The sequence below is a fragment of the Eptesicus fuscus genome, chromosome 4 (genome assembly GCF_027574615.1).
Source record: "Eptesicus fuscus isolate TK198812 chromosome 4, DD_ASM_mEF_20220401, whole genome shotgun sequence".
Taxonomy (NCBI): Eukaryota; Metazoa; Chordata; class Mammalia; order Chiroptera; family Vespertilionidae; genus Eptesicus; species Eptesicus fuscus.
The window spans coordinates 70,348,280-70,362,082 of record NC_072476.1 but is presented as its reverse complement, the minus strand read 5'-3'; the positions used below and the strand labels follow the sequence as shown (position 1 = coordinate 70,362,082).

The 13,803-nt window shown below is 35.7% G+C and overlaps 1 protein-coding gene across 1 annotated transcript in view; it reads left to right on the top strand.

Annotated features, from left to right (window-relative positions):
• JMY (junction mediating and regulatory protein, p53 cofactor) overlaps positions 1–13,525 on the top strand; it is an 81,278-nt gene extending 67,753 nt beyond the window's left edge. The window contains exons 8-11 of the mRNA XM_008161975.3: positions 921–1,016; positions 2,367–2,961; positions 4,050–4,360; positions 8,446–13,525. Of these exons, the coding sequence (XP_008160197.2) occupies positions 921–1,016; positions 2,367–2,961; positions 4,050–4,357 (999 nt within the window). The 3' untranslated portion in view covers positions 4,358–4,360; positions 8,446–13,525. The remainder of the gene's footprint in view (positions 1–920; positions 1,017–2,366; positions 2,962–4,049; positions 4,361–8,445) is intronic.
• The last annotated feature ends 278 nt before the right edge of the window (positions 13,526–13,803 follow it).

The window sequence follows — 13,803 nt, the reverse complement described above, 5'->3', positions numbered from 1 at the left end:
AAGATTCAAGTCATCCTTTAGATTTTGATATAATCATCTAAGGCAAATGTAGCAAGTAAGTCTCATTAGAAATTATATTGTCCAGGATAAAGCTGGTGGGAAAGAAGAGAGAAGCAATAGAATAAGAGAATAATGGATGATAAAATTTGTAAAGGTCAGCAGACAAATGGAAGAAAGACAGATTAATGACACACTGGAACCACCATCATACCTCCATGTGAAATTATCTGGTCTTGTGGGAAGTAGCTCCAATTTTTTTAAAACAAAGCAGAAAAATAAAGTTTCATAACCCATTTGCTTATCTAGAAAGCGTGTTCATTTATTTAATATTTATTCTGCCAAATGAGACTTAATTAGATCACTTTTAGTTGATTCAACAATACGAGAAAATTTTTAAATTTTTGTACAAATAACTGCCAGCTATAAGTTATGATAGTAAAGCAAATGATTTATGTATAATGCTGGAACTACTTTTATTTTTTTCTAACTGCTGGTTATATTGGTTGACCTAATGTGTAATATCTAAATTACTGACCAAGTGTTTACTGATCTATTTTAAGGTCCACTGTTTGAGTTAGCAGAATTAACAACTATAAGTATTTCATACTAAAATTGTTTAAGCCAGAGCCACAAAAATGAAACATTTTTTAGTTCAGAGATTTTATTCTATTTTACAGAATAAAATTCTTTAATTGGGAGTAAATTAAAAAATAAAATAGTATTATTTTTGCCACTGTGAATTTTAAAATGATAATTTGTTAAAAACAGATAGTACTTCATGCCATAAAACATTTTGTTTAATGCGTCATTCTTTGGGGTTACCCACCTGACATACTGGGAGAACTCTGTTCTTTTTTCCTATTAATGATAAAAAGAAATGGGAAACATCATAATTGAATTACTATTCATTTTTTTACCAGAAGAGAGAGAAATTACATGATGAAGAAGAAAGAAAAAGTGCTTGGGTTAGTCAAGAAAGACAGAGAACGCTGGATAGACTTCGAACTTTTAAACAGGTAATAAAAGTACAGTCACTGTTTTGTTTTTCATTGTTACATACACACTACTATTATAAGATTTCTTTGTATGAGAAAAACTTGGCTTTCCCTTTGTTGTTTAGAAAGTAATTAAGTTTTGATTGCATGGCTACCTTTCCTCCGGTTGTTTCCAGAATTAATATCCTGTGACCCTTGGCTACCACTTCAGTCTAGTATAAGAGGAATGGGCAAGGCCACGGGGAAGCCTGGATTCCCCTTGAATTATAAACTAATTATAAGGTAATTAGTTTACAGCCAACTCTCCATTTCAAGCATCAACTTGTTATTGATTCAACATACACCAACCTATGGTAGTAATCTATGGAAATGATCAGTGACAGAATTAGAGAGTAGATCAGCATACATGGGAAATGCTTCAGCAGTTTTCTTTCCAGGTGAACCCATGACTCGACACTGACATCACAGCAGCTAAATATTTCCTTCGAACTGTGCTTAAGCTGAATGGTTTTAGTTGGTAAAGTTGCTCAGGAACCTTACTTCCACTGTCGGAAGCTTTTGGTAAAGTCCTATTAGTCTTATAGTGAAAAGGGTGTTAAGCCTTGAGTTAAGCAAATGCATTAATGCTAGGTTTCACTACAGTAAAAATATAGAATGAGAGTTGTTACGTCTGTCAGTACTCCCAAAAATTTCATCTGTAAGCATTTGAAAATAAATGTAAGAGACTAGTAATCCCTTAGCTTTCTGCGTATATATGTTTTACATCATTTATGTTGTGTAATTTGCATTCTTCTTATTATTTTTTTTGTTTAAATTCATAATTTTATTCAGTAAAGACCTTTTTTTAATAGTGGTAATTTTGAATAGTTGCTTAAGTCTATAAGAGGATTACAAGATCTTGATAAAGGATTTGATGTTGAGCAAATGTTAAAGAGTTTGGTGATAGCCCTAACCGGTTTGGCTCAGTGGATAGAGCGTCAGCCTGTGGACTGAAAGGTCCCAGGTTAGATTCTGGTCAAGGGCATGTACCTTGGTTGCAGGCACATCCCAAGTAGGAGGTGTGCAGGAGGCAGCTGATCGATGTTTCTCTCTCATCGATGTTTCTAACTCTCTATCCCTCTGCCTTCCTCTCTGTAAAAAATCAATAAAATATTTTTTAAAAATACTTAAAAAAAAAGTTTGGTGATAACTGTTTGAGAGTTACTACACTTTGGTATTCTGGTTTTCTGTATAACTGTATTACAAAAATTTCCCTGAAAATTACAAAAGCTCCAAAAGAACATCTTTCACTTGAGAGAGAGAATAGCTAGCCATTTGTTCATAAATTGTTTTAACGTAATTTAACCAGTTATGATAACTTCTGTTTTTTAGAGGTACCCTGGCCAAGTTATATTTAAATCAAGCAGATTGCGACTGGCTCATGCAAGAAGTGCCGCCAGTCCTGTGCCCTGCGAGGACCAATGCAACTCTGTGCCAGGAGCACTGCAGACAGAAGAGAAAAGTGAAGAGGTGCAGAACGGAAGAGGCAAGCTTGGGTCATCACAGACAGCAGAAGCCCAAAGCCTCATACAACTTGAAGATACTTCATTAGTACAACTTGAAGCCACTTCATTACCTCTCAGTGGTGTTACCTCGGAACTGTGCCCCACTGTTTCTCTTTCACTTTTGAATAATATTGACCTTGAACCAGGTTCTGTTACCACAGATCCACTCCCGCCACCTCTTCCTCCAACACCACCTCCTCCACCACCTCCTCCTCCCCCGCCTCCACCGCCACCACCTCTGCCTGTTGCTAAGGACAACATCCCAGAGATTCTGGAGAAAGGTCTGCCTAGAGTGGAGGGGAACGAGAAGAGGATCCCTAAATCTGCGAGTGCCCCTTCAGCACATCTCTTTGATAGCAGCCAGCTGGTCAGTGCCAGGAAGAAGCTCAAAAAGACTGCTGAAGGTTTGCAGAGAAGGAGAGGTAAGTTAAAGAGATCTTTTCATGTTCATATGTTGAAAAAGTGAGGCATAATCAAAGGACTTTTTATTTCATAGGATCTTACAAAGCTTAATACATTATTTTATTTCTGGACATTATTTCATAGCAAATAGGTTTTCAAGATCACAGCAGGGCAGAATTCTCACCAACCCATATCGACAAATTCCTACAGACATAGCAGTGTGTACCTTTAGCTGTTGGGCATATTTTTAAAAATAAATCTTCTAAAGTGATACTTGATCTATTTGGTAATACATAGTAGGCAGCTCCTTTTGTGTAAGAAAGTGATTTTAAACCTGGGAAATACATGAAAGGTATTCACATTGGAAAGCTTAAGTTACTTGGTCAGAACTATCACACTAGGGTGGCATTGGCAGGACAGTAACATTTGGTCACGTGTTTATTGAGGATCTTGGAATACTCTTCATATAAAGAATCAAAGAAGAATAAGGAGTAATATGTATAATTTCTTGCATGTCATATTATGTGTTAAAGCTATTTTTTTAAAAGAACAGATAATAATCTTGGCCCTCAAGGAGCTTTAGCTTGCATAGAATATTATTTAGAACATTTTGCATATTATATTTTAATCAGAAAGACTATCCTGTAAAATATTTTTTACCTTAATCCAAGTAGAATTTCATGTGTAAAACAACTAAATGCAAAGTATAATCACTATAATGAACCAAAATTAATTTTTGAAAATTAAATGTATAACCCAGTCATTTCTGAATTCAGGTTGGGCTGGTGCATTATGGAAATCCTTCAGAAGTCTCACCCATCATAGTACTAAAGACCACCTCCTAGCTCCCAATCTGTTCCCTTCTCTCACATGGGAAATGATAGGAATACCAATAATACCTGACATGGAATTGAGTCTTGGAATTTCTTTTTAGTATGTGTAATTAGGATGCCCTGTGCTTTGGAACCTTCTGTTCACAGTGCATGGGCTATTTTGTAGATGGTGTTTCCAGTGTCATGGGCTATCAAGTCCTACAGTCTATAGAGGTTGTAGTAGTTTGACTTTATGTGTTATCCTAACTACAATTGTTTTCTTTCATTTTCTAAAGTGAGCTCACCCATGGATGAGGTGTTAGCTTCCTTGAAACGTGGTAGTTTTCATCTGAAAAAGGTTGAACAACGAACTCTGCCTCCTTTTCCTGATGAAGATGATAGTAATAATATCTTGGCACAAATAAGGAAGGGGGTAAAATTGAAGAAAGTACAGAAGGAAGTTTTGAGAGAATCCTTCACACTTCTGCCTGACACAGACCCTCTCACACGGAGCATCCATGAAGCTCTTAGGAGAATCAAAGAAGCATCCCCTGAGTCGGAGGATGAAGAGGAGGCCTTGCCTTGCACAGACTGGGAAAACTAACAAGTAAATGGTCTTACTTTCTTCAGTAGCGTTGGTAACACAGCTTTTATATTGGATGATGATGAGGTCTCTTATATTGAGCCTGAGGTTTATTATTTATTATACAGGCCAATTATAGTTGGGTCATAAATTTGTAAACTTCAGATTTTATTTCTGTAATTTCTAAAAACTTAATAGGAAAGCACTTTTCAAAGATACTGCTACGTAAATGTTTTTTATATGGCAGTACAGTCATATCCCAAGTAAAGAGGATAGTCTTATCTGATACCAAGAAAGTCTTTCAAAACAGAAAAGGGCTTTTCTAACTGAAGCATTTTTATTACAAATGTATGCATATTGAATTTTGATGTTTTATTAGCTGCCTGTAAAGATCATTCTAGAAAAGTAATTGTGTTATCTGATTATTTAGCTTTCTAAGCCTTTAAAACTGAGGTTAATCATTTTTAGGCTTATTATAGTTACTGCATTGTTTAATTAAAATTGCAGTTAACATAATAAATATAAAAATTACATATATAATATCTTATTGAGTACCCCTATGGGTATTGGTTACACATTTGGCATTCTACCAGGGTAATAGAGAGTTATACTCCAGTACATTTTAATAAGGTAATTATAAAGTAATGTAATTATAAATTATGTTAAATATATAGAATCAGTAACGATAACATATAAGTTAAATAGTATACAGCTTCACACCATTCACCAAAAGGGGGAGACTCATAGTCCTGGAGGGAGTAAAGAATAAACATATTCATCAGCACAGTTATTCTTTTTGTTGTTGTTACTCCTCACCCGAGGATATTTTTCCATTGATTTTTAGGGAGAGTGGAAGAGAGAGGGAAAGACAGAGAGAAACATCGATGTGAGAGAAACACATTAATTGGTTGCCTCCAGGAGGAGCCTGCAACCAAGGTACGTGCCCTTGACTGGAATCGAACCTGGGACCCTTTAGTCTGCAGGCCAACCAACGCTCTAGCCACTGAGCCAAACCTGCTAGGGCACATCAGCACAACTATTCTTAAACATGTTTGATTATAAGAATTACCTGGAAAGCTTATTAAAAGGGCAATATTCCTGGCCTTCACTCCCCAGGATACTGACCAAGTAGTTCTGATGCATATGCAGGAATACATCTGGATTTTGAAGATTTAATACAAAACAAACAAACTGTCATTAATTTTTAGATTGATTACATGTTCGAAGATACTATTTTGGATATCAAATATTACTAAAAGCAATTTTACTGGTTCCACATCTCTCCAGCAGCATCTGCACAGATCAGTAATTTAACAAAATGGATGGGGGGGGGAATCACATTTCTCTTAAGTGGTTGTGTGTTACCTTTAATGTGCTTGAGCCAACATACCAGAATACCATGGTCCTGCTGTGGGTTTTGGGCTTTTGGTAACCTTTTTTCCAAGGGCCTTATTTATAGAGGTCCTAATTAACAGTCACTCTGTGTGACTTACTGATTATGGATCCCAAAACAATTCCAAACCATTTGTGCTTGTACATAACTAGTATATGTGTACTATGCTTTGCAGAAGGATATAAATATTATCAGTGTATCTACTTGGTGTATGAATGTGTCTAGAGACTCGGGTGTGTCTTGACAGGGAATCTTTTTGACACTGGATATTTATTGTCTTTCACATTACAGTGCTTGCTACCTATTTTTATTGCCTGTCTCCTGCTTATAGCTTCTTGGTGAGCTGCTAAGCCTATGCCTGAAACTACCATCTTAGTATTGATTGGTTAATCCCTCAGGTGGGCCTTCATAGAATGAGTATGTTTAGTCCTTTTATTACAGTTGCCTGCAGTGGCCCAGGCAGGGTACATAGCCCCCCAGCAGCTACTCACGCCAGCCCATCACTGTTTGTCGTCTTCCCATCCTACCAGATCCTGCCCAACACAGATACTGCAACAGTATTTCCTGCATTAAAGTGTCTGTAATTTATAGCTTTTGGCTGCTAATTTGGCCTTATTTCTGATGTCCAGGATAAATGCCACTTTGAAAATTGCCTAAAACTTTTCTCTTTTTGAATGATTTTTTTTATGACTGGTATATGTAGTATAATGTTGAGAGAAACAATAAAATAGTTCCACAAAATGTATGAGCTCAGGTAGCTGCAAAGCTAATTTTAAAAGGCAGTATATCCTACACCAGAAGCAATCTGTAGATTAGCTGTATGCTCCACCGATTGAGCTGGCATTGATGAAAGAGCTCCATTTCACTGCCTGTGTGTGGGCTTGGGAAATCATTTTTAAATCCTTTAGATACTTCTCCACAGATAGCTAAAAAGGCTGTAATTTGTATTTCCTGTTATTAATTGGCTTCATTCTTAGAGCTTTTAAATCATTAATGTGATTACATCTTTGAAGAGCTAATTCCTCAAAAATTCATGAAGTAAAAAGTGAAGGTCCCTGTTCTACCTCGTCCTCCTCTAAAAACTCTTCCCAGAGATCGCTATAGGTAACAGTGTCCTTGAAGGGTATTTCTAAACATAAGGAAGTACATATAGTTATATAGGCTTTATTCAGTTTCTAATTTGTTTCCTGTGAGGTCCTTCTTTATATATATATTATTGATTTCAGAGAGGAGGGGAGCGGGGGAGAGAGAGAGAAACATCAGTGTTGAGAGAGAATCATTGATTGGCTGCCTTCTGCTTGCCCCCCACTGGGGATCAAGCCCGCAACCTAGGCATGTGCCTTTGACTGGAATTGAACACGGGACCTGTCAGTCCGCAGGCCCACACTCTATCCCAGTGATGGCGAACCTATGACATGCGTGTCAGCACTGACACGCGTAGCCATTTCTGATGACACGTGGCCGCATGCTGAGGATGAAACATTTGCTGCTTCTGAGGATGAAACGTTTGCGACTAGAGTCTTGGAGTTCGTTTTTTCCTCAAAGTGACACACTACCCGAGTTATGCTCAGTTTTTTGGCGAAGTTTGACACACCAAGCTCAAAAGGTTGCCCATCACTGCTCTATCCACTGAGCCAAACCAGCTAAGGCCCTGTGAGGTCCTTCTTAAACTTATGAAGTAACTATAATGACTCTGTCCAATAGAAATACAATGTGAGCCTGACATAGGATTTTAAAAGTTCTAGTTATACTTAAAGAAAGTAGAAAAGAATGGGTGAAACTGATTTTACTAATACTTTATTTTACATGCTATATCCAAAATAGTATCTTTCAACATGTTTTCAATATAAAAAAAAATATACAACACAATTTACATTTTTTTGTACTGAGTTTTCAAAATCCACTGTGTATTTTATACTTATTAGTATAAACTACAACATAGTACATCTCAATCTGGATGCTAAATATTCAATGGTTAAAGTGAAATGTCCTATCAAAACAACGAAATTGTATTTAGTAGAAAAAATATTTTCTACCACTTCATATTTAAATCAAATTAAAAATTCATTTTCTCAGTCACACTCGCCTCATTTTAAGTGCTCAATAGGCACATGTAGCTACAGTGTTAGATAACACAGAACTATAAAAAAGTAAGTTATATTCTGTTCATGTGAGCTTTTATCTGATAAGTACCAGAACTTTTATATAAGTGTTCCTGTGCCATAGGTAAGCTCATAGATCTCAAACACAACTATTTTGAATTTTACAAAGTCTTTGTTTGTAAAGCACCCATTTAAAGACCAGTACTAATCCCGTCCTCTAAATGGCAATCTAACAAAAATTGCTCCCTAGTGAATTTTAAAAATGTAATAGTTCTTATGCTGTCAGTTTATTAGGCAAATATTTTTAGATTATATTTTTCCTTTTTGTATTGTCATAAAATGTTACGTTAAAAGAAGTAAAAATGAAAGCGAATCTAACATACAACCTTTTAACAGTGATCAAAACCCATATGTAAGTTTTTTCATTTTTATTGCTTTTGAATACAAGCATATCCTTTTTTTTTTTTTTTAACTGTCTGTATAAATGGCCATTTATAAGGAAAAGTCATCAGTGTTCATTCTGGATATTGCTAAAGTTATGAGGGAGCATATATACATACTACCTTTAATAGGTCATTCTTTTTTTAATACACTGTTATTTCGTTTGTAAACAGGTGACTCACGAAAAAGAAAAAAATACCTGCGGTTGAAGACCGATTCATATTCTTTTGAAAAACAAATTTTAAGCACTTGGTTCCAGAATTGGATTCCATTAGATCCAAAGTGTATTGGCTCAGTGGTGTGAAAAAAGGAAGCACAATTGGCAAGTTATTACTTTTCAGTCATTCCAATAGATGGTGGTTAACATGAGTTTTAGGTGTGCAATGTTTCCGACTACAGTGAAGAAAAGGCCTTCAGAGAGATGCCCATTTTTTTACCATCTTCCCCTCCTGTCCACCACTTACACCCTTACAGTGGCCAGTAGAGCTAGGGGTTGCTGTGAGTTGGAAGAGCACTGGGTGGACAGGCGTCTACTGTAAGCTGTATTGGGACTGCTTTGAAATCCATTTTTCAGGGCACTGAATAGTCATCTGCTTGAAAATTACAGAGCTGCTTCCATATCAGCTTATATAAATAGTGTGACACTCTGAAAAAGAAGTTTATCCTGATAGCCATTGGACAGGAATTGAAAGAAAATCAGATGATGAAAATTTTCACATTACTTATCTCCAAAGGAATTTTCATAAAGATGTTCAACAATATCTGGAAAGATACAAAACTATGGAGATACATCTAGTTATGTGTTTACCACAATATGATACATTTAACATGGCATATTTTTAGAAGACCACACACTCTTACACTTTGTAAGTTTTTGAAGTAAAAATTTCCATGCTTTTAAATAGCTCTTCATAATTGTGAATTTATAATAGTTTGAATATTATGTGCAGCTTTGTTTATGAGAAGCAATACTTTGTAATTTGATAATTCAAATTATTTTTGGTCTTTTTGTTTGAACTATTGCTTGATTACTGTAATTCAACATGACTTTCCTATTAAGAATCAAAAATCAGGATTCTATAATAGGAATGCAGATTCCTATTTATCATGTCTTTTTATCATGTACCATTTAAGTTTTTATTTTTATGCTCCACAGTGAAAAAAAAGTGCTCTACAGATATGCAGAAGAAATTAGACAAGCAGAAAAGCCTCCTTAGCTGGCATTTCACTATCCTCACATGCTTTGAGTGGAGTTTTTGGATAGAGCCTTTGTTATTGTCACTAAATTAAACATGTATGTAGCTCTAGGTGCCTGTTTTGCTATAATGGAGTCCTAAAGGGTGCGTTTATATGAATGGAGCCATTATGTGTTCTCAGCTGGACTGCTATGGGCTTAAATGAAGATAGATATGTTGGACTCAGTACAGTACTCGGTAAAGTAATTCTGTATAAGACAGATCTTGGCCTTTATCTGAAGGGAGGACCAAAGTACCAAAAAAGACTTTTATTTCTTATGAGGCAATTATCTGACCTAGACTCAGAAAGCAGTCCCAGTGTAAAAGCCCTCCAATGAATCAATATTCCGGAGAAGAAGAAAATGCTCACACCTTTGTCACATTAAAGTGTTATTTCCTTGAGAATAATTCATTCATTGACATTTAGAAAAATACAGGAGGATGCAATGTTAAATTAACAGCAAAAGCACTAGAACTCTCATATGTCTAGAGGGAATTGCTACCCATTAGGTGTTACAGCTGCAATTCCAAGGGTCCTGTGATCTCCATGAAGATTATCTCACACTTGAAGATGAGTAGGTTAGAGCAGCCAGCTGTGCTCATTCTCTGGTAAATAACTTTCTCTAACACACTCACTTCCCTTGGAGATTCAGATTTCTGCTTCCATAAAATTGCATGTTACTGCAGGTCATCAACCTTTAAGAGTTCTCACAAATAATATTAAAATTTAAAATAACTACGACCGGCTTGTCTATCAAGATGAGTTGACCAGTTGAATCCTCGTTTTAATTTTAAAGCAGTTTTAGACCCCAACAGGAATAACGTTGACATGGTTAAATTCTTTTTTTTCTTGCCCCAGTAAGATGAGCACCTTGGGCCTTAGTATTTCATTTGTATATATTTTAGTTATGATGGTACTTATAGATCACATTTCCACTTCCAAACTTGCCTGTACTATTTATATAGTTTAAAATATTTGACAGCTATATTTCTGTTAATGTATCATTTCGATATATAAGAATCTGCAAACAACTGCTTGCTTATGCTGAATCAGTTTAGAAGTTAATTTACTAATCTAATCTCAACTACTATATATTTAAAATAGGGAAACAAGTAGGAGGTGATCTGGGGGATGTTTTGAGAACAGTATTACTTACCGCTCACCTAAATGTCAATGTTAACTATTTCTTCTACTAATGCAACTAAAATTATGTATATATAACCAGTGTGGAATGTATAGAAAAGGTATTCCTAATGATTTAAAATCCCAATGGTACTATATTGTAGCAATATGAAAAAATGTCTGGCTAAAAAAGATTTTTAAAAGATAAGCAACTGTCTTGCTTACTTGATGAATATTTTATAGGCTTATTGAGTTTGTGAGCAGCATAAAAGCAATCATTCCTTAATTCTTCATTGTGAAACTTAAACATTTCTATAAAATGCATTTTTAAATAGACTTTTAGACACGACTATGACACTTGAACAGGTGTAGTATTTCCATAGTGGGACTGTGGGGCTTTTCTTATATGAAACCGTAGAAAAATTTCAGCACTTTTATGTTACTAGAGGCCCAGTGCACGAGCCCGCTCCCCATGGGGAGCAGGCCTAAGCAGGCAGTTAGACATCCTTAGCACTGCCATGGAGGCGGGAGAGGCTCCCACCACCGCCACTGTGCTCGCCAGCCGTGAGCCCGGCTTCTGGGTTTCTGGCTGAACTAACGCTCCCCCTGGTGGTCAGTGCGCATCATAGCGACCGGTCGTTCCGCTGTACGGTCGATTTGCATATTACCCTTTTATTTTATAGGATGGGGGGGGCCTTGGTTTTTACAAAGCTGAACTATGTAGCAATATTTGGTAACATGGCGTGACCACTTTTGTAAAGCATACTTTGGCCATAGCAGACACTAAGAATTGAAATTCTTTTATTAGTGGAACAAAAATAAATGGGGAGCATTCTCTCTGGGATGGGACCAGTATACAATTAACACAATTTAACTTTATACATTCCCTGAGACTCCATTTTTAATTACATTCACTGAGTATGGAATGCTTTTAGCCTAAGAAAAGTTTTTTCTTTCACTAAATACAAGGTGTGTTTTTTTTAATCTTTATAATTTCATTATTATGCACTTAACATCAGATACCAACCTGTAAAGTACTAATGGGTCCTTAAAGGCCTTATCAGGGAGTTGAAATTTCATATACTTTACCGTGTTATTTGTAAAAAAAATTTTTGAACAGATGTAAAACATTTAAAAACTGTGGCAGACTCGTTGTTAATGTGCAACCATTAGATAGTGAAAGCAGAAACCTTAAGTTTTGCCTAATTCTTGCACTGAATTTAAATAATATAAAGTTAAATGTGCATTTTAAATAGATTTTATTCCCCGTTTACTGCTTAACATAGAAGAACTATGCTTAATGTAGAGGATTGACCAGCAGGACTTGTTTCCGATGGCAGAGAGGGAGGGAAGTAGAAGCACCTTACTGTGGGAGCATGCTGCATTTATTTAGGCTACTGAACAATTCAGTAGTTGTGTCTGAACTTTGCTGCAGAGTGCTCTTTAGTTAAAGCACATTTAAAAAATCTCTGCTCAATTGCTTTGTAAAATGAAGCAATGGCATTTTTTATCCTATAATTATAGGCTAATTTAAAAGTTTTCCTACAAAAAATGAGTTTATATTGCTGCCTAAACTATCATGTATGTAAAAAGAGGCTTTTTAAAGGTAAGGGAGTCTGGATTGTGTGTGTTAAATGTTTGTCCACTGAATTATATCGAAGACATATTCATTTGGAAATGTTCTCTTTTGCCCATGGTAAATGTATAGCTTGGCATTTGAGAAATTTTAATTGAATTCCAAATTTATAAACGTTTCTCCCCTTCTCCATGCATTTATTAGGACACTGTAAGGTGAATGTACAGAAAATACCTCTGAGATTGACATATTAAATACTTTATCAATGTTATTTCACACTGAATCTCAAACATTGGTTTTGAGGGTTAGGGGAAAGTTTTTGTGTGTTTTTTAAAGTCAGGTATAATTAAGATTGGCTTATTTTGGGGAGTTAAGGAAGGACCATGGAAAATGATATTTAGACATGTACAAAAGGTACAGGTATTGGTTATAGAGTTCAGTTTTAACAAGGGAAGTTTTGGTGTTTTGTTTTTTTCTTGCATGTTCTGTGGTCAACTATTCAAAGAGTATATAACAAGTTATTCTAGCTTTTCCCAATACTAATTAAATTGGTTTTAAGAAGTCTCCATAATCACAGATGGCATTTTCCCTTCATCTGTTAACCAAAAGGAGTAGCCAATATAACCCATATAGTGACTTCTGACTTCTTCAACTTGGACAGAATCCTCACTGTGTCACTGAATTTCTCATTGTACTGTATGTATTGCCAAGGTTGAAACCATAATATGTAGTTTATGAAAAATTGAAGGCCACAGATCATTTTGCATGAGTAAAGCCCATTAGGGCTAATGAAACTGACATGTTTTTTAGCCTTTCCGGTCAAATGAAAATTTTAATAGCAAACTGATTCACCATTTACTAGCTTTGTGCAATATTGTAATGGTAGAAGCAAAACACTAGCACATTGTGCTTAGCTTTTAAGGATGGTTTTAACACCCTCACATTACATGGGCAGTGTGCACAGTGTATTGTAAATGCCAACTCTTGCAAATTTACAATACTTAAGTATGCTAAATTAACATCCTAAAGTATTAAAAGTACAAAGAAAAAACTTAAGCAGGCATTTATAGCAATACTCTGAAATCTCCAATAATTGTTTTGACTGTTGCCTTTTGCTCTTTAGTGCAACTTTTCTGCATTGTAATTATTGTATTGCTTTGTATTTCATGTTTTTTACACTCATGACTTCAGAGTTAAGTACTTGTACACCAAGTATTGCAATCACCTTTCTCTTCTTGTACATGCAATGTAACAACATACAGTTTTGGTGCTTAACAATATTCCATTTTTTCTTTAATAAAATATATTTATTGCATTTACCTCACTTTGTTTAACATTGGTGGGAGATACTGTCACTTCATTTCAAATAGAAGGAGCACAGCAAGTTAGACACCTGTTATGTTGGTCAGGATTCAGAGACTGTTTACCCCTATACTTCTGGCTCTTCCCGACTACTATTTATTATGAAATATTTTCATGGCAGCTTTATCTGTACTAGTACCAGCCTTATTCATGTCATCTCTGTAACTATCCACATAGTTTGGAAAGAATGACTTCCAACATTGGAAGGTCTTTAAATGCCTTTCATGTTAGCAGT